Source organism: Pinus tabuliformis, chromosome 4_2 (genome assembly GCF_031772625.1).
Source record: "Pinus tabuliformis cultivar Carrire ecotype Pingquan chromosome 4_2, CPIR1, whole genome shotgun sequence".
NCBI classification, from domain to species: Eukaryota; Viridiplantae; Streptophyta; class Pinopsida; order Pinales; family Pinaceae; genus Pinus; species Pinus tabuliformis.
The window spans coordinates 145,474,374-145,501,522 of NC_142304.1; the positions used below are offsets into that span (position 1 = coordinate 145,474,374).

The window sequence follows — 27,149 nt, forward strand, 5'->3', positions numbered from 1 at the left end:
TTTGAGGGTCAAACAGGTAACATAACAATTGAGAAAGGTCTGAAATTCTGTGGATTTGGAAAATAAAATGAAAGATAAGCATAGGAAGAGAAATTGGAAGCATGGAAAAGGATGGACATTATAGCAGTGTGATCAGACAAACAATGATGCCTGCAATGTTAATATGGCAATATAGAGTTAGGGAACAAGTTTGACCTGCAAAACTGTATTTGATAGGATGCTTGCGTGGTATGCGGTTTCGTGGAACTCAATGACAGCAGGATATGCTAACCACAACTGTTGCATGGATGCTTTCCAATTTGTGGCAGAATGCTTTGGTTTGGCATAAATCCAAACCAGGTGATCTTCACTATTATTCTGAAGGCATGTGCCAGACTGCTATCAGATGAAAATGGTAAGCAGGTCCATTTATGCATTATGATAATGGGTTTGGAAAAAATATACAAATTCAAATTTCATATATATTATTAATTATATTTTTTCAACTTTAAAATATTTCATATATATTATTAATTATATATATATGAAATATTAATTAATAATATGCATGTTTAAATGATTATCATTAAAGTTTTCTTGTTTAAAATTTAAAGTTGAAAAAATATACAAATTCAAATTTCATATATATTATTATTTATTAATTTATAATTTATAATTTATAAAATATAATTATTAAAATTTAATATTATTATATTACCCGACGAACCCACGCACCCTGTTTCCAAAAATGTCGTCCTCGTCCCCGTCCCCGTCCCCGTCCCCGCACCCACGTTTCCTGGCAACATAGTTGTGCACTCATACCCAAAGCTTCCATGATCTTCTGGCTAGTTTCCCACAGCTGTGCCAAGATCTTGCTTTGATACCATTGTAATGTTCCTAATTTAAATAAACAGTGATATGCAAAGCAAAAACGATTTACAACACATAAAATCTAAACAATCAACAAATGCTCATAAAAACTCTAGAAGTAAGAACCAACTGAGCCATTTTATTAATCAATGAAGAAAGTACAATAGTATGGAGGAATGAACCTAGGCTTGCCTCAATGGAAAGCGTGACAGAACCCAGGTGCTAATGCAATGATCTCAAATGCTGGAAATGATTGCTCCTCTAATGCTTTGCATTGCCCAGAACACTACACTGCTAGCTGGAAAGGGACTGCAAGAAACTCCACCTCTGATGCTCAGAAAATGCTGCAAATTTACCCCAAGGTCCTTGACCAAAACCCACAAAAACCCAGAAATGGTTTGTCTTGATTTCGACCTCCCAAAATCGGCCCCCAAAGGCACTGTGCAGTCCCCAACAATTCTGCACTGTTTGCTGCAAAGATATGGATGGAAACCCCACTTTTGGTGCTCAAATTTTTTTGAAACTTTACATCTGGGATCCTTGTCAAAAATGCAGAAAAACCCAGAATTGGTTTGCTCGGATTTTCACCTTCCAAATTTGGCCTCCAGTAGGCCCTACGCCCTCTAAAATGCTCAAGGAATACGACCTACAAGGAAAACCAATGAAATCCTTTGCCAAGCTCCAAAAATGTAGCAATTACCTCTCCAAATATTTCCCTTAACCTCGACGGTGAGGTTTAGCCTTAAATATTGATACTCTACCATCCACGTGAGCACCCAGTGTTGCCTCTGCGCTGACCTAGGAAGTGCGAAAATCACCTTGCAAGGTAGCACACTCCTCCACCTCCAAAACTCTACCAAATGCCAATAATCCTCCGATGCCTCCTCTCAGGGAAATATCTCATCCAAAATCCACTGCAAGACACCATAAGCAAAATCAACCTCCTCTTCACTGCGCCCTCCAGTAATACGCACTACCCAGTGTTGAATGCAATCGCTAAAAATCACAATGAGATCCTCCTCCTGAAGAAATGAAGAAAAACCTTCCTAGGGTGTCACTCGAAGTCCCCCGAAGAAAGGGTGAGCTCCCAAACAACAAGTCACTCGACTAAGCAACTCGAGCAACCAAAGAGAAATTCGATATGCCAAAGATGATGAAATGAGGAGAGTTGCCTTCCTTATATAGATTTTGTGGAGAACTTTTCCCTCCATCGTGGGTCCCTCACTTAACCATCGATTTCCCCTCCATGCAAATCGAACTAGGGAATGTGTATTCTCCTAGTGTGGGTGGCCCCCACGTATAACTTAACCACATCAAAATAACTTCTAGCCTCCTAATAAAATTGAATGGGCCCCATCACCTCCAAAATTGACCCCAAAATGTAGAAATTAATCCTGTTCCAAAATAGTTTAGGAAGGGACATTACATATTCTGACGATGAAAAGGAAGTGAAAATGGCTAATTCTGATAATAGAGAGAAGGATATGAATTCACACAGTAAAAGTGGTTATGAGAAAAATGAGGAGTCTTTTCACATGTCTTGTTGTAATCCGAAAGTAATGTCAATACCTACGAAAGATAATTGGTACAATACAACATGTAGGAAAAAGAAGAACCCAAGCCATAATTACAGCCGTGTTTGTTTGCTACATTTGAGAAAATTAAGCTCAACGCCTGTATCACAATGGGCAAGCTTAGAAAGAGCCCTTGCATCTTCAAATGCATGCCCAACTAGTAGTACAAGGACAATAAACTCTAGTGAATCAAGACATACATGCCAACAGCAAGAACTTGCGGCAATTGACAGGAAAGAAAACGATCTTGTCACAATAAACACAGATTTACAAATCGAAATGGATCTCGCAGAATTACAAACAGAGCTCAATCCATCACCATATGATACAGGAACAATAACTGAGGACAATAAACTGGATTGGGACAAGAACATTGTTGATCCAACGTTTAATTTCGATGGAAATCCTGAAATTGAAACTGCTAGTCCTTGGGATCTGTTCTTTGTGGATTCTCATGATGGAGCTCATGTCATTGATAATCCTAACAATCCTAATTCCTCAGGGAATGGGACCCAAAACCAAGCATCTGAGGAATTGGAAACATTGCCCCTAATTAAGACACCAACTTCAAAAAGGAAATGTTCAGTTCAATCACCTTCTACTCATTTGCCAAGGGAGAATCATCGCTATTCACATGCTTCATTCAGTGGGTCAGTAGATAAACAAGGTTGGCTCAACAATAAAGATCAGAGACAAACATATTCATCAAGTAGTGAAGAAGGCACCATGCCTGAAATTCAGGATCTCAAAAGGACTGATTACATGTCTGAAGACTCTTCAGCTGTACAAATGTTTAACACTGAAAAGATTCTAAAGGGATATATTTTGCCGTGGCCCCAAAGGATGAACTATAACCCAGAAACTTGGCTCTTGGGAACTGTTTATTTCTTTGCTCCATTAGTTTGTTGCTCGCTGTGTATACCCCGAATTGATGTTGCATAAACCCTCCTCGCGGTCCTCCAGCAGACAGTTAGTTGACAGTACGTTGACTGCGCTACCTATTCCGTAGATTCCTCGTGCTCGATATACCTGCTCAACATCCAAACTACAATGGAACATACCCATAATCTCTTTTGTGTATTTAACATTTAAAGCCAACAAGCTGCAGGTTTTGTTGCTTCAATGAAGTCTATAGATGTATTGTTATTGATCGCTCTCTTACTGCCCCTTACTAAGGGTATCATTGTGAAGGAAGAAGTGATTTGCTAGGTAGAGTCTAATTGAGTAGGAGGTTGAAGATTATGGGCTCGGAGCTTGAGGGCCTCTTGCATGTATACGACTAAGCATTTTTGGTTGGATAATTTTAAGAATCTAGTGAGGGTTTGAGCCAATATTATCAAAACCAGACTGAACCGATCAGAACCGTCCAGCCTGACCGGTTGGAGGACAAAACCGGTTCGGACCAGTGAACCAAATCGTCTTTGGCCAGTTTAGTACCAGTTCTGCCTTTTTTCATTGAACAATGCTATCAAGGACCCTTTGAACCTAATTGCTTTTCTGAAGTAATGATTTATGATTGGGGAAGCCTAGTATTTAACCAAATGCCTAATATTCAAGCCTATGGACCTACTATTGCTATGCAATTCATGGTAATGTTACATTCTCATTTATCTTTCATTTTCATCCTTTCACTTAAATTTTTAACATTACCATGAAATGACTTAGGATGTTTCAGAGGGTTCCAAACACATTGGATTTCATATGGAGAAAGTACAATTTTAGATCCCACTCAAAATCTAGCAGGCTTAAAGGATTTTAAGATTGGCGGGATTGCAATGTTTCCATCGGATTTGGTCATGTACAAGGGTATGGAACTAGCATTTAATCAAGAGCACCAATCCCTCTATGTACCTTGATGTTAGTAGCATTGATTGTTGAACTCCTCTATCATGATCCTACTAAAACTGTACCCATGGGCCATCACTCAAACAAAATCTTGAATTGACATGCTAAGCATTTTCCATCTTATTTGAATGCTTAGAGGGTGATATTGATGACAAAGATCCCAATATAAGCAAATATTTTGAAGATATTTAGGTGTTTCTTGTAGCAAGATTTTTTTTGGGATGTTAGAGGCCATCTAAGGCCTATTTGTCGATGTATTTTTGATTCAGAGATGGTTTTCACTTAGTGTTATTTTGGTTATGTGCACCCTTACATGCTATATAAATGAGAACTTTTACTTATTTGTGTGTAAATGGTTTGGATTCATATGGATGCACATGAATACATGTGTTTTTCTTTAAAATTTGAATATTTTATGTGTTTTTGGTTGGCCGTTTTTTGGTCTGGTTTTTTACCTATTTTGGTCTGATTCTGACCGGTTCCTAGTCCAAGGGGTCTACTAGTTCAATGATCAGTCTAATTTTGATAACATTGGTATCAAAGGTCACTAAGGATCGAAATGGTCCATGTTGGCCTTGATCAAAGATAAACAAACAATAATGGTTCATATTTACCTTAAACAAAACGGTAGGTTGTGTTCATGCTGTGACACATAACCCCAAGAATTAGCCTCTACTGAACGATTCAATAAAAGCTTTGGTTTTCAAGCAAAATGATATTGTCAGAGATCAAATTCTGTTAGTGTGTCTTCTTGTGTAATTTGGCTAAAAAATTTGTGCCCTGGCTCCAACAATCCAACGTGACCATCACTCTATTCTACTGCATCAAACTTAGACTTTATATTCTGATTCTTCACTTTAAACCCTTTTATGGGTATTTTCCATGAAACCTTTGATAGATAGGCCAGTGCCTTAGATGGAAAACCAACATTGCCAATTTCATGTTCACACAAAATTGCTGCAGTTTCTGCTTCAATTTCTCAACCTTGTCCCATGCTATGCTTAACAATTGCAAGTGGAAGGCAAATCTTTGGTATCTACACCTCAACTGAAGCAACTATCAACTCGCTTTCAAGTGTGAGGTCACCTTCTTGCAAACAATTTTGCAAATTTCTTTCGAGTGTGAGGTCACCTTCTTGCAAACAGTTTTGCAAATTGCTTGGTAAAGTTTCCACTAGGACAATCATTTTTGGAAATCCGGGATCTGTAGGTACTGACTTGAGAGAACCTCCCCCATTGTGAGATGTTGATTCTTTACAACTACTCTGTGGTGATTGCTCATTCCTAGAGCGTCCTCCCTTTGGTCCTTCCTTATATGCAAGCCACTTTTTAGCTTCAAGGAAATCAATTATTGCCTCACAACGTGAACATTTCTCGGTGATATTGTTGGAAATAGTGGGGGGGGGGGGGGGCGAATTAGTGTTTCACATTTTTAAACTATTTTTATCTTTTAAAACATTTGATGCACATAAATCATGAAACACAAATCTTCACATAATAAACACTTATACAATATTTCTTTGTAAATATTTTGTAAATTTTCTTGTTCAAAAGCACTAACTTATGATTTTTGTAGGGGCACCAAGCTACAGGAGATTTCATTCCCCTAGCTGAGCACAAACTCAACAAATGTAGCACAGACCTATAGGAGACACCAATCTCCCCCCCCCAGTTGAGCACCATCACAACAAACTGTAGGCACCGACCTACATCTTCAAGTTGTTCCTTGGATCTATCATCAATAACTTATGGTCCTCAACAAATTCTTCAATGAGTTGTCATCTAACCATGCAACTACCATGTTTGCACCTTCAATCTTGATCATAGCCACTTGACCTGTACACCTTAACTTTCTGCTCTTCAACTAGGCTTATTCACTTGGCTCTTTAGACTTGATCTCCTACATATTAGTTCTCTATATTTGATCAAAAAGAGGTCTGCTCATCTAGCACTTCAACTTCCTCAACTCTTGATGTTCACGGTTCAACTGTCACTGCTTAGGCTTATTATGTGTTCAAAGAGAAGGTCTACCCACTTGGAAACTTGTACTCATCATTGTAGATTTATAGGGCTTTTCAACACACTTGGAACCGAACAAGGCTTTACAATCTTGAAGGTATGCTTCTTGCAGCCTATTAACCTTTGCACTAAACACTCACCTTATGTAGCCCATAGTCCTATCACAAAAATTGTCCAAGATAGCGTTGTTCTTATTGCACCTCTATCCACAATAGGGCTCGGCCCTATCATCACTCTAACATCACAACTACTTTAGCTAACAACTCCCATAACATTGCCTTAGCTAACCAAACTCAATCTCAGAGGATCCTTGCAATAGTTCTCCAACAGAGCTCGACCACCTCAGAGATCAGACCAAAACTTGGTCTATAATATGATTGCAACTTCGGCCACAAACTAGACTTAATATCAGCCTTTAAGACACCAGAAACCAGCCTTCAAATCAGATTTGAATTCGATCTTCAATGCACTAGAACTTGGCCCTTATACCAGACCTGAATTTGGCCTTAAAAACTCCAATACTTTGCCTTCAAACTAGGCCTGAACTCGACCTTCAAACACAAGAATTTGGGCCCTAGAACAACTCTGCAACTCACCTTCTAACCAGAACCAAAAACCTTCCCAAAGAGTGCCAAAAACCTTCCCAAAGAGTGCCAAAAACCCTTCCTATAGAAAACCTCTTCAACTCAGCTTCACTTCATTTGGTTCATGAGGTATGAACCTCATAACTACTCCTTCGCTTGCTTAGACAGACCCAAATTAGCTTAAGTGAGTTATTCCTACGTTCCTCTACATAAAAAACATGTATAGTGTTTGACCCCCAAAAGCTGCTCGACTTGTCCCACTGACTGGGATGACTTGTGCATTGGTTGGGATGACCAGGCAGATTGTATAATGAATATTCTAAAAAATAATTTCCCCTCAACTGTGAGGAGTTAAAGGGAGTGCCAAATACTATTGGAAAGACCTCAGAATAAGCTTTCCAACCATATATATTATGCTCCCATTTGAGCTAGGTAATTGGAATAAGAATGCATTCAAAGATAGGGTATCTAAATGGGGTATCAAAAACCCAACAACAATAGTTCTAGAAGGCATGCCATATATTGTTGGAAATGTCTTGAAAATATGTTATTTGACTATATAACTTTCTCTTTCATTTGGACACCCTTTGACATCAATAAGATTCATTTGCAACAGATACCTATCATTCTACTAATGGGTTGTTTACTTGGTAGCGATTTCACAGTTGAAGCAACAATTGCTAATGCTTTTTCCATCTTATCTTCAGATGATTCACAGGTTGACAAATGTTGCTAAATGATTTGACATGAAGTAGCATCACATAATATATTAGTTGTTGTTTCATTAACATACACACCCTTGTTAATACAAAAAGCAGTATGGTCAATAGCTAGCCAACCATTTTGATCAATTACATCTGAAATATTGTTGATTAGCAACACGATACAATTAGTTTTTTTTGAACTATCCATCTTCGATTTGGATTTCAAGTTTACTTGTTGTCCAGAAAGATACCATTGGCAACCCCAAAATCTGAATCTTTTTTTTGCTTGTTTGTTGCACATTCAGTTCGGCACATGAAGACAATGGATCCAATACAATGGCTACCACATCACTTTCTACAACTCTATTTCGAGCAGCTACTCCGTTAATGAGGTTGTTAGTTGGCACACCTTCTAACGTGCAATACTTATGTGATTTCCGGTCTCCATCTTCCATTCCAAATGTATTTTTACCCTTGCCTCTGTCAAAAACAATAGTTGTGTTGTTAATTTGTATATCAAGTAATGAAATAGAAGGATTTTGATTAGAACTATCAACCAACAACAATGTTGAATCATTTGTGGTTGAGAATGTTGGGCCACTTTTGTAGCTATCTGAACCATGCTTCCCTTCAAAAGGTGCAACCTCTCCAAATTTGTCCTTGATAGTTTGACCCTTGTTTTCGCCTTCGACCCTTGAAACAACAAGAGTTGTCTCCCCTGCATCTGCAACATGGGATTTTTTGTTTTGTGTAGTGTCATGATCCTTTAATTTGGTGTCAAATGACATTTGGAATGCCAATGCTGCAACCTGATATATCACTTGTGTTAAGTTCTTGTTATACTCTTCAAATTTTTGTAAGAACTCTACGCACATTTTTTTCCATTGAGAAAACTGATTCCTGTTACAACTGATTGGAAGGTTGCCAGGATACATAGCTCTTATGCCACAGTAATGTCCCCTATTGAAATTAACTCATAAATTTTGATTTTCTACCACCCAGACAAATTGTCAAACACTTTGTAGGCAACATTTTTTCAAACACTTGTCCATAAATAAATATGAAGACCGATACCCACCAAAATGGGTAACCCCTTAGGAGGAATATTTCCTCCTACATTTGACAACCGACCAACCAACAACCCCTGATATTCGCTTCTTGATGACGATATGTCGTGTTCCTCCGCCAGTTGCATCAACCACATACCACTCACCATTTGGCATCTCCACTTGAATGAAGGTGGGCAACTATTCGAAAGGTACTTTGATAATTTTGTAATCGTGTGCTTATACTTGTTTGTTTTGGGCATTTAGTATGGATAAAGGGGTGATGTGGAAGATTGGTCGAGCTTGACTGTAAATCTGTTCTCTCACCTTACTAGGGGGTTAATATTTAGCCCTAGTCTAGTGGAACCTTCCTTAAGGCCTTAGGGTTTATAGGAGGGGCACTACTTGGAAAACCTAGATTGAGACAACATGTTCATTATCCCTTACACCATACTTGACATTTTCCATGTCACATTACAAGCCCCTTATACCATCTTTTCGTTCTTCGGGTCTAACTTGCCATTGGTTCATTGGGACTTGGTACTAACATGTCCACACTTCTTGAGTAGGGCCAAAAATTGCCTTGGAGGTTGATGCAACTAAAAGAATGAAGAAACACATCATGGCCACAACAAAAGAAGAAGAAGAAAATGAAAATGCAAAAGATGGTTGGGACAAAAAGTAGTGCATGGGGAAAAGCCTAGCGTTAGCTCTACCCTCCTCATTTGGCCATCACCATGTTCTTAAGCACATGATGCTCCATTACATCAAAAGGAACCTTTGCATGTGCCAACCCTAATGAGTGATGAACTGTCTTAGCTTAAGGAGTAATATTAAATGCTACATCATAAAGAGCAAGCTCCGACCATTGAGCTATGCACCATAATACAAAGCATTATCAAGAAAAAGTAAAAGACACACTGGAGGGGTGGAAAAAGCAGGCCGAGCGGGGTAACTCATGCCTACATGATTGCTCCCTCCTTCACATCTATACACTTAGGATGTGGACTCCCCAATCAGCTTGTCCGCTTGACCATGGCCCTTGTCCATGAAGCCTTTCCCCCTCCATTGCCATACATTTACGCTAACACCTATTGATTGATGGGTTGGCCTTAGAAATGTCACTTTCCCTTGAGGGATGGAAGCACCTAATAGGGTTGACCATTAGCAACCTCTATCAAGGTAGGGAACACCTTTACAGTACTTGTTCTAGTTAGTTAGATATCAAAAGGTGATTCAAGTTTGAAGTATTAATATGCCCTTAACATCTAAGTTTGGTCCACTTAGATGCTCATTTGATCTTAGTCTTAGATGGATGGTTGCTTTCACTTGAGTTCAGGTTGGTCTTGACAGATGGTCCACAACAACCCAGGCCTTGAGGGCACCCACTCCACAGGTACACAGTCCTTTCAGAGAGATAGATAACTTAGCATATGTATTGTTGAGAGCATTGGGTCTTATAATAACTTGAGTAGATGGTACATGTCCTAGAGCACCCTCAAGGCCTAAGACGCTGATCTTCTTTGACCTAGCACAGAGGATTCTTGATGATTTTATTACTGGACCTAACATGCCTCCAAGCTGGCCTTGACACTACTTGATTGGTAGGTCATGATTCAGAGCCCATATGAGGATGGTCTTGCATGAGATATTAGGGACGACTTGTTGGACCTAATGGAGCCCTAATGTTGGAGAGAGGAGGTTGTGTTTTAACCATTAGAGATCTGTGGAGATGACATGGTGACACCCAACTAGATTTGGGATCTCCGGCTATCAACTTCTATCCCTTTTTCCCTTTTTATTTTTGAGGTCGAAAAGCAAAACCAATATTCAGAGTAAGTTTATGGACAAGAGCAGAGATATAAGAGTAAATCGACCGTATGCAGTATTGGCGACACATAAGTGCTCTAACCATGTTTTGACTCGTAATACCAATAGATAATGAAGAAAGCACCTCGAACTCGAATAAGTGTGGAGATGACATGGTGACACCCAACTAGATTTGGGACCCTGGAGGATGATTTGAGGTGGATTTGAGGGGCATTCCTCAAATGTTGGATGATATGGGCACACAGGGACATTTTAAGCCTTCATCGCACCATGACATCGCATTTGGATCCCAAAAAGGGCATGGCATCAGCATTAATGAGGCTTACGACTCAGATGTGTCGGCATTAATGGCATCTTTTAGCATTGAGCTAATCGGTTGGCTTGTAACTCAAGGTTTATTTGTTGTCAAACTTGTTTTAGGGGCTTCATTCGCTAAAATTAGTTGAGGTAGACCTCAAATCAATAAAGGTCACCTCATTGTTGTATCTCATCATCACGCGTGGAGTATTTCGGCCTAGCTATTGTGACTTGTATTCTTGTGGAGATGTGATCTATTGTGGATAATTTTTCTTTTGGAGACTAGCTCTTGTTGTGGAGACATCACTTTGGGATAATAAAGGACTTGTTCATGCATATCTTGTAAGTATTTTTATTGTTAATTACCTTTTTGAATCGTTATTGCATGGAATGGTTGTTGCTAGGGTTTCTATGCTCTTGTAAATTTGAATATTTTTCTATGAAATCTTGGCAAAGTATTGCATGTATTAACTAAAGAGTGTATGACATCCCTTGATTGATCTTTATGTAAGCTCTCTTCATGACTTTATCCACTCATAAAGTGGTAGCTAGGGGTTTGAAAACTAGGGTTTTTCTTGCCCTTACTCCATACTAGGGTTTGATATTTCCACTAGTATGTTTCCCTTAGACTCCAACACCCAAGGATCAAGCACTGAGATCCACATAGGTGATCACATATCATAGAAAAACTATTCAAAACCTATTTTCTCTCTTTCTCTTACATTTTCGGCCCTTTAAGGCAAGCCATTGGGCTAGGGAAAAGGGGCTGAATTCAACTAGGAGTGTGTTGGCCTGTGGTGAGGCTATAAACGTGGATTGAGTCTCATTGCATCAAAATCCAACATTCTCCACGGTTAATTTTACCATTTTAGGGCTCACGTCACAAGCCCTAGATAATTTTCCCCTAGGGAAACCCTAACCTAACCCTAGGTTTCAACTTAGGGCCTTTTCATGGTCTTATGCACCTTGGTAAGTCTTTATCCTTGCTTATTCATTCAACCCTAGGTCATAAGTGCCCTTGATAGGCCTCATGAAGTGCATACTTTTCCTTGTCTTTGTTGGATTGAGCCTTGTCCTTAAGTTGAGTGCCCTTCTTGAGCTTATCCATTTGTCACCTTTGAGCCATAGACTTAGAATACCTATTAGGTGACCAATACCGAGAAGCCTCCCTTGTGGTGAAAGTCCACTAAAGAGCAGGAGGTGGAGTGTTGTGGTGACAGTGGGCCTCCACCTCATTGTTGTCCCTTGGTCTAGTTCTTGTCTTGTGAACCCTCTCACAAGACCTGCTATATTTTGAGGCAATGAAGACCAAACAGCAAATAACAAGCAATATTATCACAATAACTTGTAATCAAACCCAACCAGTAAACAAAATGCCACGATAAATAAATTCTTCCAAAATCTCTATTTATTAATGCCACTGAAAAAAATATTTTTGCCAACAAGATAGATCAACCATCATAACATAGGCAAAAATATGCAGCAACAAACTCAACCAATTATTTTATTAGTCAGATCAAGAAATTGCATAATAATAGCCTCTTCTAAGTGCAAAATCAATTTACCGGGAACCTGGCTGATGGCTGATAACACTGGTACAGTCTCTGCAAAAAACAAAGGAGTTGCTGCAACTAGACAAGTCACTGCTCCCTCCAGCTCCCATGATCTATAGAAAATGAACTTCCTCGATTGAGCACCCGTGAGGAATTTGGATGACTTCTTATTGACTGGCTAGGGTGGATTAGTCTCACCACCGAAATTGATTCTCACGAGGTTTTTACACCCTTTTACTCATAACTCCAAGAACTCAACAATCAAGTTTGAGAAATAACAAATGCATGCCCAAAAGTGAGTCCCAATTCTCCTTTTATAACTTTTATCATTATAATACCATGGGTCATCAAAATACCATGGATCTTCTTTTTCCTTTTCCCACTTAATAATATAAAGTGACTTCATAAAGTTTCTTTATTTTTCTCCATAGTCACTTTTAATTTAATTATTCAGTGTCACTTCTATATGTTGTTCATTTCACCCAAGTGACAGTCAAACAATTAATTGATGCCTTTTTTCCCCTATAGCCTACGGGAATCAGATAGGCTACTGAATCAGTCTCCAGCAATGATCATTTGGAAAGGGACATTACACTAACTTCATAGTTTCAAGGTTTGAAGCAGCTGGATTCTGAAATGGCCACTTCAAGTATCAGTGGCGATCATCTTCATATTTTTAAGTGAGGATTGGCCCTTCCAGATCTTTCAAACCAAACTTCTCACCAACACATCACAGGCATTCTATGTTAAAATTTAACTGCAACAATTTACTTCCAGTTCCTGTATAATGTACATCCCACAATAAGTAGGTGCATTGAATGCAAAATGCCTCTTTAATGCTGAACCCAAGACCTCTATATCACAAACCAAACAGCTTAACAATGCACTAATCTATTTCTTCTTTTTCCTTTTCCCACTTAATAATATAAAGTGACTTCATAAAGTTTCTTTATTTTTCTCCATAGTCACTTTTAATTTAATTATTCAGTGTCACTTCTATATGTTGTTCATTTCACCCAAGTGACATTCAAACAATTAATTGATGCCTTTTTTCCCCTATAGCCTACGGGAATCAGATAGGCTACTGAATCAGTCTCCAGCAATGATCATTTGGAAAGGGACATTACACTAACTTCATAGTTTCAAGGTTTGAAGCAGCTGGATTCTGAAATGGCCACTTCAAGTATCAGTGGCGATCATCTTCATATTTTTAAGTGAGGATTGCCCCTTCCAGATCTTTCAAACCAAACTTCTCACCAACACATCACAGGCATTCTATGTTAAAATTTAACTGCAACAATTTACTTCCAGTTCCTGTATAATGTACATCCCACAATAAGTAGGTGCATTGAATGCAAAATGCCTCTTTAATGCTGAACCCAAGACCTCTATATCACAAACCAAACAGCTTAACAATGCACTAATCTATTTCTGTTAAGGGGTAAACAATTGAAAACGGTTTTGTTATCCTTTCAGTTTCCACCCTTATAAAATAATTAAAGGCCATAATCACCACCCTGTCACCTATGTGACCAAAAGTTAAAGACAGGAGAGGCATAACTCAGAACTTTTCTTTAAACCAACGTAATCAAGCTGTAACTATTGAGAATATAATAAACTCATGCAGGAACTTGTTTGAATCTGCTTCAAATTATTTTTAGAAAATGCTGGTCAATGTACACAGCAATCTAGTGCTAAACTAGGGAGGTGCGCTTCCTCTGTTGGAAACCAAAGGAAAAGAAGAAATTGCAGATTTAAGTACTGCTACCTGCACACCATCTGTATTTTCTTTGTCATGCTCTTGCTGAGTCACTTTCTATGTATTCCTGTTCAACTTCCTTCTCATTGACAGCATAAACTTTTTCATCTGAGTGCCCTAATGAAATCTTATCAGAAACACGACTATCCTTCAACAAATCAAACTCCCTGGCCAGAAAGTCACAGGCCAGGCACAAAACAACAGTGCAGTTCATCCCAGTTCACCCAGTAGGTTTCAGTCTCGCTCTGATACCACGTGAAAAGAAATTCTCATGATCAGAGACAAAAAATCACAGAGACTACATACCAATGACAAGAACAGTGCTATTGCTCCTCAACAATATATTGACTCTAGCTTGGAACAGTGCTATTGCTCCTCAACAATATATTGACTCTAGCTTGGATGGAAGGGATTAAAACCAGTCAACAAATCTTTGGTCAACCCACAGTCTACACAAAACTGGTGGTATATAACTACGTGCTGCTATAGTGTTATCTGAACTGACCAATTCAGACTACTTGGACCAAAAACTGGTCTAGTTCTGCGAAAAAAATTGATCAAGGACTGTTTTGGATCAGATCCATTTGAAACAGCTGGCTCTAATCCAAACCGGTCTGTTTGGAACTGTTTTGACCTGCAGCCCATCAAAATGCATAAAAAAGGTGCCCCCCTTCTATTTGCCTCACTCTCTTCTCATTGCTCATTTGTGAGCATTTGAAGCTTTCAGAGCTGCGACAAAGAGAGTTGATTCAGAGCGAGCTTGGTGCCTATTTTATAAAAATGAGCATTTGAAGCTTCCAGAGCTGTGGCAAAGAGAGTTGATTCAGAGTGAGCTTGGTGCATTTTTTAAACTGTTTTTAGGCCATTTAGAGCCTCAATGTTTACGTATTTCTGCTTCAAATATTTCTCACACTTGGTCCCGTTTTTATATATTAACCCTTACATGGTACATACATGAGAATGCTTTGCATATTTGGTGTCTGATTGTTTGGATTTACATCAGTGTACATAAATATATGATTTTTTAATTAAAAATGGATATTTTATGTATTTTTTAAATTACTGGTTATTTTTCCAGTTTTTTCCTTCTTCCAGTCCAGTTTTGATTCTTATAACTTTTTATTCAAGAAATAAATATTAAATCATTATCATATTCTAAGAATCTAACACTAGGCATGAGAGCATATCAAGGCCAGTGAATCACTTAGTGGCACTGTGCTTGATTTATGTTGCTATCACTAATAGGGAAAATAGAATGGAGCATAGTTGCATGAACCCTCTAGGAGAGGTATATAGGGTAGATTCTTTCATTGGTGTGATACCATTAATGTGTCTATGCTACAATCTACGTTAATTCTCTGTATTTGAATGTGTATAATGATTCAAGAGCTTGATTTATAAAGTCTAACTAGCAAAACTCCCTGTTGCAGACCTGCTTTTTATGCTTGTAGACGGCCTAGGTTTTGGAGATATATAACACTGCACTAAACAGAATGCCAATTTGAATGACATGTATGGATTTAATAGGCAAATTTTATCTTGAAATAAGAAATGAAAATAAACTAGAATCTCATTTCCTGTATTGATTTGTTTGTATCTCCCAGGCAAAGTAATTATGGAGTGGAAACTTGACCTCCAGGGTTAAATTTCACACATGGTACATAGACCTTTTTGAAAACTGCACACATATCCTATCTTGGATCATCGAAATGGAGTTGTTTCTTATTACAACTGCTGGAGAAAAATCAACAAACCTACATACATGGGCTCTATTTATTGGTGGAATTTCTGCTTTAATTGCTCTGCTACTCTCAACCCTGTTAATTCTTCAGCATCTCAGAGCATACAATAATCCTGCGGTTAGTTTCAAGCATTCAGAGTTGACCTCTCATTTTTCATTTCTAAACTTTTGCTTGTATTCTGCTTCTAAAATCAAATACTCGTTATCATGCTGAAGATTCAGTGTAGTGACTTCTGAGTGACTTCCATGTATTAGTGGGAGTGCAAGAATTTATAGCAATTACAGTGCTGCTCAGAGAATAGCAATTAACTGTGACATGGTATGCATTTTAATGCCAGTAAATCACATTAGTAATCATATTGCAAGGAAGAAGGTAATTGATGTTAAATATATGGCTTGATTATTGTCAACAACATTCATAGATATGATAGATAATATAAGATAATTATATTAATGTCCAACAAATGACTAGAAAAGTAGGTCAATGGGACTGCTGAGTAAAATAATGTCGATACAAAGTAGGAGTACCAAAATGTCTCCCATAGAGAAACTTATATTATTTTGTTGTTTGTATTTCCTCAATAACAATGGGATTGATAAAAATCAAAGAGGAACTATTGCTATGATAGGAAATTTTGGTTGTAAATTTGAACATTCTAGAAGACATGCTACTTCCTTGCATTTGGGTGAAGCGTGATTCTTTTTTTTCTAAAGAAGATTTGTTTTGCGTTAGTTTTGCTCTAAATACTTTGCGGTCAAGAGTGTTTACACCCTGTTTGAAGGCATTTCATGAGATTTGGGGTACATGGTGTATGTTTATCCCTTGGATGGTATGGGAGTTGGTCTATGATTGATTTCCACATTGGAGATGGCTTGCTTAGTGGTTCCTTGACTTCAATTGGGTGGTTTCTTGGCCTTCATCTCTTGGGCTTTGGAGTTCTCTTGACAACTTAAGAATTTGTTCTTAATACTTTCAGGTTGAAAGTGTTTAAACCATGTTTGGAGGTGTTTCATGAGATTTGGGGTACATGGTGTATGTTTATCCCTTGAATGGTTAGAGATGGATAGGTGCATGGGAGATGGTTTGTGATGGATTTCCACACTGGAGATCGCTTTCTTAGTGGTTTCTTGACTTTTTGGCCTTCTTCTTTTGGGATTTGGAGTTCTCTTTGACAACTTGGCCCATAAACTACCGTGGATATTCCACCGGATAGTTCGTCACAACAAATCTGATAAAATTATATTTAAATTCTGAAAGTCTACACCATTATAGTTTTATTAGATTGGATTTGTAGATTTATTGTTAATAGTGCATGCATGTGAATTTAAAACTATGCAGAAAATAGAGAACAATGAAATAAAATCTCACACACACATTTGACATAAGATATGACCTGGGAAACCCTTTCGGGAGAAAAACCCACTTGGAAGGTGAGGACACCCTACTCTTTCTCTTAATGGAAATATGGCTGCGATTACATAGAAGTATGCCTTGTGGCTAGTGGGCTACTACAGTGCACAAATCCTCTTTGTGTGCTCTATCTCCTATCCCTCTTGGCTATTTTTTGCTCAACTATGGAACAAATGCACTCGAAAAAAATGGAAACCCTTTTCCTTCTAGTGGCCCGGTTATAACACAACATGATAGCCTACCTAGTGGTTAGGTTTGACTACTTCAACTCTTAACTAGAATTACAATATAGACTCTTCTAGAGTCTACTTCATCATAATCAAATATCTACCCCATTTTCCATGAATAATGGGGGCTGACGTGGCATCCTCTCGAATTATGGTGGTGAAAACAGGAAGTTCAACCTCTAAGTGGCGTAACTTTCACATATGGATTTCAATTGACACGATTCTTGTGTCGTTGGAAAGGTCTCTATGTGTAGAATAGGGTTACCCCCAAAAAAATGTTGTTTGATGCCTCAAAATGCTCTCGGAAGGTTTCAGATCCCAATTTTCCAAATTGGGTCTCGTTGGTAAAAATGGTCCCGAGCACTAATTCCTCCACTTTTTCCACCCTGAAAGCATCGAGATGGATGGCAAAAAATATAATGATCCAATTCGGATCACACCTCCCCATTTTGAGAGCATTTTGGTCCCAAAAATCTTCTACTAAATGAGGTGAGGAAATTTTTCCTCAACCTTCTCTCTGGTGTACCCTTTAGTTTCTCCTTGAAATTGTCCTTTCAACCCAATCTGCTGAAGGTCATGCTGCCCCTGTATTGTAGTTCTAACTTCCGGACCTCTTTTGCAAAACTGTATCTTTATTAACTCTGCCTGAGCATCTGGTGCAAATCCTCCACAAAAGGTAGGACCTATTCCTCTCCTCAATCCAGCATGGAAGGCTCATAGAGTTTTGAATTCTCTACATTCACAACTGAGTAAATGCAGATATATGGTGGTAAACTGAGTCGATAGGCATTATCACCCACCTTTTCCAGTATCTCGAAGGGACCATACCTTAGAGCGTTTATTTTCTTACTAGGCCCCTGTAGCCTCTCGTTCAACTGCAACCATACTCTGTCTCCTACCTTGAACGGTTTCTCTATGCCTGGACTTGTATTTCTCTTGTGACTTCTACAGTGTCTCTTGTACCTGTATGTGTATATGCTTGATCTTCTCTATAAATTTTGCAGCCCTCAAGGTGTCCCTTGTAAGATCTTCCCTCACTCCTCCTTGCTACCCATATGCAATGTCCAAAGGTGAAGGCAACAAATATCCAAAACAAGTTTCAAATGGGGACTTTCCTATAGAAGTGTGGACTGCTCTGTTGTAAGAATGTTGTATATATACCAGATTTTTGTCCCAGGTCTTCGGATGCTTCTGGTTGTGTCCCCTAAAAAGTTGCACCCAAGTTTCGTTGACTACTTTTGTGTGCCCATTTGTTTGTGGATGGAATGTTGTACATCTTTTCAACTTCGTGTCCATCTTCTCCTACAATGTAGTCCAAAATGCACTGTGAAAACTTGTGTCCCTATCTGAAACAATGCTCCTTGTTATCCCAAAGTGCACCCAGACCTGTCTAAAGAATAAGTTTGCTGCTTCTTTCCCACTGATGGTCTTTTTACGGGGCATCAAAACACACATCTTGCTGAACTTGTCAACTACCACAAACAGAAAGTCACGTCCCTTCCTGGTTGTTGGTAATCCTCCCACAAAGTCCATGGAAATGCTTTCCCAAGGACGAGTGGGTATATGTAAGGGATAATATAGACCATGTTTCCTAGGCTTGCTAGCACAACAAAGCGTGCATCCTCTTATGAACCTAGCTATTTGTTCTTCTATCTTGGACCAATACACATACCTTTGTAAGTTGGCCACGGTTTTCCCTACACCAAAGTTCCCTGCGACCTTGGAGGTGTGAGCCTCTCTAATTAGCTGCAATCGTTCACCTTTAGGAACACATAATTTATCCAACCTATAGAGTAACCCATCCTGGAGATGGTAGTCAACGGTGTTGTTGCCATCGTGCACATGACTCTGACTTTGCAACTGCTAAAACACCTCCTTGAAGTCCTCATCCTTTGAATATGCATCTCTGTATGCGTCATGGGTGATTGGCTCCATGTGCATAAGAGTCCCCAAAGCTATGATATCTGATGTGGGTGGCCTTGAAAGCATGTCGGCCAACTTGTTTGTGCTTCCCTTCTTATACTTAATCACTAAATGAAATTGCTGTAAAAACCCCATCCACTTGTAATGCCTAGTCATCTGTAGCTTACTTTGGGCCTGCGAGTATTGTAGTGGCTGGTGATTTGTGTGGATTACTATCTCCTTTCCTATTATAATCTTAGATAGTGTGTCCACTTCTGCACAACTTGCACCAAAGCATAGATTTCCTTGTCATAGGTAGGGTAGTTAAAAATTGACCCATGAAATACTTCAGAATGCTAAGTTGCAGGAAACGTGGGCAGGGGGTCCGTTTCCCCAGGGGAAACGAAACGAAACTCGTTTCCCCGTACCGTACGGCCTGGAAACGCGTTTCCGGCCGTACGGCCACGTTTCCCGAAACGGAAACTTGGCCGTACGGCCGGAAACGCGTTTCCAGGCCGTACGTGCCACGTTTCCCCAAAAAAAACACTTGTTTTTTAATTTGTTTTTTTTTTTTTTTTTTTAATTTGTTTTTAATTTTTTTTAGGGTTTCCAGGTAGGGTTTCCAGGTAGTAAATGTGATGTAAATTTAATCTTAATGTTTAAATGTTTATGTAAGTAAATGTATCATTCATGCTTTATGATTGCACATATATATAATAATAATTTTTAAATATTTTAATATATATATATATATATTATTATATATATTCGCGTTTCCCCGTTTCCAAAATTTGGGGAGGTCGCGTTTCGTTTCGCTTCCGCGTTTCCCCATTTCGTGCAACTTAGTCAGAATGGTAGCATATAGGCCTTCCTTTCTGTTGTCGCACTGAATGTCTAGGCACCGCGACAACGCTTAGATCGGGGGCTGTCACCCTGATCCCCAATCTCTTCGTTTAAGCTTTCTCCCTACAACAGGTTAAGGGGGGTAGACCTTATGGAAAAATGGAATGAAGAAGAACTAATTGGGAACCAACCAGTTCAGGAGACACAACGAGATGATCAAGTACTTGATTTAGATTTAGCAAGACTTAGGATTTGATTAGATTTTAAATGATTGATACCAGTGCCTTATGGAGTCAACGATCTTGCTAGGGAAATTAAGCTCAAGTAATTGATTAGCAACTAAAGGTGTGACAGTGCTTCACTAACCTAAGAGCAAGGCTTAGATTTAAAGAGGCACTTATGTTATTTATTGACATATTGTTTCATTAAGCGTCTCTTTTTGCTTCATCAATATTGTGATCTTGGAATATTTTTCATATCTTTAGTGGATTTCATTTTTGAAGCATCTTGATCTACATTGTCTCATTGAAGCATTTTGCATTGCATATCAGTCTTGCACCTTGCACTAACATCTCTTGCAACATTGTTATTGTGACTCGAGCATCCATTTATTTGCAAGTGTCTTAAATTTCATTGAGCATTGTTAAGGCACTGGTCTATATTTGTTGATCTCATTATTGCCTCATTGTTCTTAATTGCTTCATCTTGTTAAGTTATATTTACTCATTTAATAAAACACTTGTCAATTCATTATAATTCAGTTGGTCTAGAAAGGTAGTGATCTTGCGCTTTGATCTCCTAGAACTTGTTGCTTCAACAAGTTTTCTACCTTTCATCTATCTTTAGAGACTACCCCCCTTGACTTGCATAGGAGAGAGTCTAAACAGAGTGAGTAAGGATTAAGAGTGACAACCCTTACTCTGAGCATTGTCACAGTGCCTAGACACTTTGTGCGACAACAATTTTTGGCACCGTTTCTGGGGATATTTTATTCTCGGCATTTCAACGACTTTTCATTTGGGCCGGCAACAACAACATTTTTTGGCGCCATTGCTAGGGACCGATTTATTGGGCCTTGGCTTTACGACATTCATCTTTCATCTTTCTCATCTCTCATTCGAGCCGACAAAGCCAAGACTTCTTGGCATTACCACCGGGGACAGAGTTTTTTATGTCCTTGGTTTCTTCGACATCGTTTTAATCATCTCATCTTTTCCGCCTTTCAGTAGCCTGTCAGACAACACAACATTTCCTGGCATCATTTGATCTTTTCATCGCCCTATCTTTTGTCATCTCGTTAATCTTTTCATCTGCGCCTTTAGCACCTGGCCATTTTGGTTTGTTTCTTGTTTGGATGGTGACTCACTTCTTCCATTTATTATTTCTCAGACAAGAAGCCCTCCCTTATATCTGGTTGTTTGTTGCCTTTTGGATCCTAGAGTTAGATTCATGTTTAAGTGGCAACTCCACTTCTTTCATTTCTTACCAGAATTTCTACTAGAAGCTCGCTTCTTGTGGATCTCTTGATTTTCTTGAACAGGGGTCTCTCTCTATCATCCATTTCGTCCCTCATTATTCCTTTAGGCAATTCATCATGGATGATTCGTTTACCTCGTGTCATTTTACTAATGTTCTCCATGATATTCTAGAAGTGGCCATTCATAAATTGTCTTTGTTCTCGGGTGGTGATTTAGTCGCTGTTAGAAAGCATCTATGCAGGTTTACTCATACAATGCTCATATATTGTAGTTCTCCCCAGTATGATCATGAAGATGTCAAAATGCGTCTATTTGCCTTTTCTTTAGAGGGTGATGCTTTGAATTGGTTTAATCATTGTCCTGAAGATTCTTTCGCTTCTTTACAAGCCATCGTCAATGTTTTTAAAGATAGATATGGTTATCAAGGTAGCTCGCCTTGTGCCCCTAAAATTATGCAACATAATGAAAGTGAACTTGTGAAGGATCCAACCGTCGATGAAAGATTTCAAGACAATTCTCCATATCAAAATGTGCCATCCACTTTACCACTGCAGATCAGATCCATGACAGTGGGAAAACAAGGGCAAGCTGTCAAATCAGTGTAGACAATGGAAGGGAAAATGATAAGCAAATTATAGAAGAACTAATGCGGCTAGTAAAAAATATGGAGCTTAATCAAGAAAAATTTGTAACTGATTATGTCAAGAATATGAGAACTTTATACACCCACCTGGAAAAACGTGATAAGGAGATGGAAATCATGAAAATTAAACACCTTGATCATGTAACCGACATGCAAAGTTAGCATGCTAAGGAAATGGAAACCATGAAAGCTAATCATGTCAGGGAAATTAATTCTATGCAAAACAAGTTATTAGCCCTAGAGGAAAATATGACGATCATGGAATTCAATCATTCAAATCAAGTGACTGCCATGGAAGCAAGTTGTCAGGAAGAAATAAGTTCAATTTAGAACAAGTTGTCAACTATGGATGAAGAAATGACCATCATGAGATTCGATTATAATAATTAGTAGGGAAATCATAAGAAAGAGATAAACTATATGCAAAACTGTTTCATGAGCATGAAAGAAAAAAATGATAAAATTATAAAGGACATAGAAGTTGGTCAAATATCTCTTCAGAATAGATTATTGGCCGTAGAAGAAAAGCAGGTACCATGTGTCATATATACAAATGGAATACATATCATCGAGAACAGATTAAAAATAATGGAAGTTAATCATTCTAATCAAATGTCCATTATTCATAATCAAATAAAGGCTATGCAAGCTAATCATGTCACTCTGCAAGAAAGATTCGTGAAAATTGAACTCAATCAAGCGAAGTTAATAGTAAGACATGCTAGAGAAATGGGTTCATTACATAAAAGGCTGGAAGAGAGGAAATCACAGGTCCCATCTTGTTGTGAATATCTCGAGAAAGAGACTAACTCCATCAACGAAGATTTAACTAAGAATGACATGATCGAAGAAGAAATAAAAAAGTTCAAGTTATAAATCATGATACCTGTGCGACTGATCCATCATCCTTGACAGAGTAGATGCAAAATGAAAAAAGACATGTCATGCATATCTTACATACTTCATCTGAGAGTTTTGAAGCAGAATGTTCCACGTCATCAATGATACAGCCTGTCACAAAGAAAAAGCACAAGAGAAAGAGAATGAGAAAGCGATTGGATGCATCAGATGGTCATGAACAACTTGAATTTTGGATAGGAAAAGGTCCTACCGTATGCAGAATTGGACATGGCACATTCGAGAAACAACCGATAAATTTTCCTGAAAGCAGGCAAATGCTCAGTATGCATTATATTGAATGCATATGATGCCATGGGGCATCTTTGTATTGTATTTCTAACCTTATGCCCTATTATTTCAATATTTCATTTTGTATTTAAATTTGTGTTTTTCATGTTATTAGACTAGTTAGTAAATGAAGAGCTTATATATTGCCTGTGCTTAACGTTATATGGTGATTTTTTGGATGGACGTTACTTATGTTGTATTGTGTGTGGCGTGGATGCAGATTCTGGATTCTCACATTCCTTTATTGTAGCAACGTGTCCCCAAGTAGAGCCAGATGTTGACCACTACATGTCAACGACCCATAGCAGTACACCCCCTTTTTTCACAAAAGGGATAGCACCTGATCGACGTGTCTGTGCTGTTCAACTATCATCATCAGCCTGATCATCATGTTATATCGTAAACCCTTTCTGCATATAAACTCAGCAGATTCGTGTCATGTATGCAATCGCCTAGGTAAACCTACTTTTTTGTTGACGATCTACATTCCGGGAGGTTTTTTGTCTCATCGATCCATTCTCGGACGGTCGGCAGAGTTTTCCTTCAGCCTTACCCCAAAGCCGGAATGGATTTTGTCACTGGGAGTCCTAGTGTTCTAGATCGAGTCTATGTAAAAGCGATTTGGGATTAATTCTAACTATTTGGTTAGGTTATTTTATTACAAATTGCTTGATCTGCTAGATTATATTTGTGTCGCAAAATTGGGTAGTCTGTGAGGGTCTTGTGCAAATGGGTTTTCCCCCTTAAGATGTAAAAAATGTAAAAATCATGATGTAAAGTGTCTTGAGGGTTAGAAAAATAATTTATCTCCTCATAGGTTAATTAATTAAATTTTCTGGCCAAAATTAATTAAAATTCTAAGCCAAAAATTTGATTAATTCTAAGTCCTTGGTAAATTTAAATTCTCCAAAGGCAAAATTCGTTGGTCTTTTAAAAATTAAAGTGTAAGAGTTCCAGGGACTAAGGTAAATTACTTATTTTGCTAAATTTTAAGCATTTGGTCCCGGGGTTTAGTCAAAGTCAAAATTTTGAGGAAATTAATTCAAAAATTTAATTTTTGAATTAATTAAAATACATTTAATTGAAGTTTTTGAATTTCCTCAATAATTTAAAATTGTGACGGATGAGATTAAAAGAAATTTTAATCTTCATCAGCGGTTGAGATTGCTTTGATGAGAATCACTCGAACTAGCCGTTGGAGGATTTATCTTTAAATAGGAGGTCATTTGTCAGTGAGAGAATCCGATCTTTTGATCGTGTGCTAAGTGAGAAGCTCTCTTGTAATCTCTTTACGAGCAATAAAGAAAGACATTGGGGTTAATTTCTGTTGGTGTTACTTTTCGTGGAAATACTGTAAGATGTGTCATTTTTATGCATAGATTTTTTTTAGCCATTGATGATAGATTTCTGAAGAGTGATTTGAGTACAGGTATCTTGCTTAGTCGTTGGGATTTGAATGATAATTTAAGTTTTGAATATAATAGCAGGTATCTCTATTTATCTGAATTTTATTATCATTTTCTCGCTCTATGTTGATGGTTGAATTGAGTTTTGCAGGAAATTCTTGATTATTAGATCATCGGGCGTTCGGGAAAGTTTTCAGTTGGACCAGCCAACTCCCGATCCGTGTTTTCTGAAGAGCCCATCTTAATTTGATTTCGGGCTTATCATAATATATTTTTTATGGGTGATGCATGAAGGGTTTTGAGCTCAACACCTCCTTTAAACTTTAAAAAAAATTATTTTTCCTGTGCTAAATCGATAGATTTGGCCGTTGAAAGCCTCGGACTATCAAATTTGGGAGCGAAGTTGGACTCACACTCTCCAAATCTGATAGATCTGCCATTCCTGTGTATAGATCTGTAAAGTTTTTGGGTTCTCTGACTTGGGTTCCCGGGGTTTTATTTATTTTTTGTATATCTGGGTTTTTTTGAGTTTTAGTTTTTATTATTGTATAGATCTAATAGTTTGTAATTTTTTTTTTTTCTATATTGTAAATAACTTTAGAATTTCAAAATTATTTTAATCTTATAGTTTAAATTCCTTTTAGTTAGATTTTGTTTTGTTTTTTTTTTTTAAATTCTAAATTTTTATTTTTTTTACCCACATTCAAAACTTCAAAAAAGATTTTCTAATTTGCACCTATACATGCCAACCTTTCGCTTTATATTATTTCGCTAACTCATTACATTATTCCTCCTTGGATATAGTTCTTTTTTTTATTTTTATTTTTTGGTAAATATTTTATTTTGATATTTGTAAAGATTTAAAATTTTGTATATATATGTTTTAAACTTCAACCTTCTGTATGCACATATTTGTACCGATCATCTATCTCCTTTCATTTTTTCCCACAGGTACTAAAAGCGTACGGATCTCTTTTGGGGGCTTTTGGGGCAGGGGTGCAACTAATGTTTATCAATTTCAGGGAGGTAGTCCAACCATTAGAAAGAGACCGAGGGGATTTTTTTTTCACTTTTGTGCCTCTGTACATTAACGAAAAATCATGTTCTAGAGGACGTACTTACAGATATGTCTCAGGTTTCATTTTTTAAAGCTCTTGGTAACTAGTTGTAGGATTATTTGGTTCCATCTGGCCCAAAGAAACCTAGCCATAGGCTTAGAGATGAATTTTTGAGGGTTTGAGGGAGGTGTTTCTCTCCAAATTCGAAATTATCTGGGCATAAAAATTTTGTGGCAAATTTTGGAGACACAGGGATTTGAAGCCTTGATCTTACCCTTGTTGTTTGGCAAGCCCTATCTATAAATTCCTGATGATTTTTATCACTTGGTTGGGACTTGTATAAAGGCTAACCCTTGCTTTTGTTTGTAGGGTTATGCCCATCATCTTAGAAGGTTTTTATCATTGTTTAAGGCCTGAAATTTGTTGCTTCTAAATTAAAACAGATCTGGCATTTGGTTGTAGTTGCAAGGTTTGATTTCCTTTTAAAATTATTGCTCTAAACCTGGTTGCTTGTTCTGTGCAAAGAAATTCAAATCAATTGAAGGGTTTTCCAAGTTTCCTTGGTGGTTTATATAATTTATTTAAATTTTTAGAAAGCCGCTGTCATTGCTTTGCAGAGATTTCAGTTCAGATTTGAGGGATTTTTTGGGGTTTGGCATACAAACTCACTGATTTATCTCTTTTCCATTTACAGATCAGAGAAGGCCTTGTTTTAGAGACACTTTATGTCTAGCTGTGGGTCTAGACGCTAGTCTTTTCACCTAGAGCAAGAGTCCTTCAAAGCCTGAAGATTGCTTCGTTGTAATATCTTCACTGAATATCCAACCTTAGAGATCCTAGATCCATTCAAAATCATCTATGGGCCAACAAGGTTTCCATTGTTTTTTTTTTGTAGTGATAAGCATTCCCCTAGTTTGAGTACCTCTGGCTGATGGTTCAACATTAAATTCCTCCTCTCCGTGATCTATTACAAACTGTCACAAGTACTCAAATCTGAAGTGCAGCAATCAGAAATAAATAACACAAACTAAACGCTAAAAATTTGTCATACAACAGTCTAATTCCATAATCTGATTCTTGCCCTTTTTCGTATTATCATTTTGGGTGACTGATCTTGGGTGACTGATCTTGCTTATGTCAAGCCTGTCGTATTGTTGGCAGTAGCATATTGAGAGTCTGGTGAACCTCTAGTT

The 27,149-nt window shown here is 38.0% G+C and overlaps 1 protein-coding gene across 2 annotated transcripts in view; it reads left to right on the forward strand.

Annotated features, from left to right (window-relative positions):
- Positions 1-27,149, forward strand: part of LOC149168626 (organic solute transporter ostalpha protein (DUF300)) — a 321,148-nt gene that overhangs the window by 16,880 nt on the left and 277,119 nt on the right. Inside the window, exon 2 of one of the 2 annotated variants that reach the window (XM_089428352.1) lies at positions 15,664-15,918. The exons of the other annotated variant lie outside the window; for it this stretch is intronic. Coding sequence (XP_089284478.1) covers positions 15,769-15,918 — 150 coding nt within the window. The 5' untranslated portion in view covers positions 15,664-15,768. The remainder of the gene's footprint in view (positions 1-15,663; positions 15,919-27,149) is intronic. 2 annotated transcript variants of the gene reach the window in all.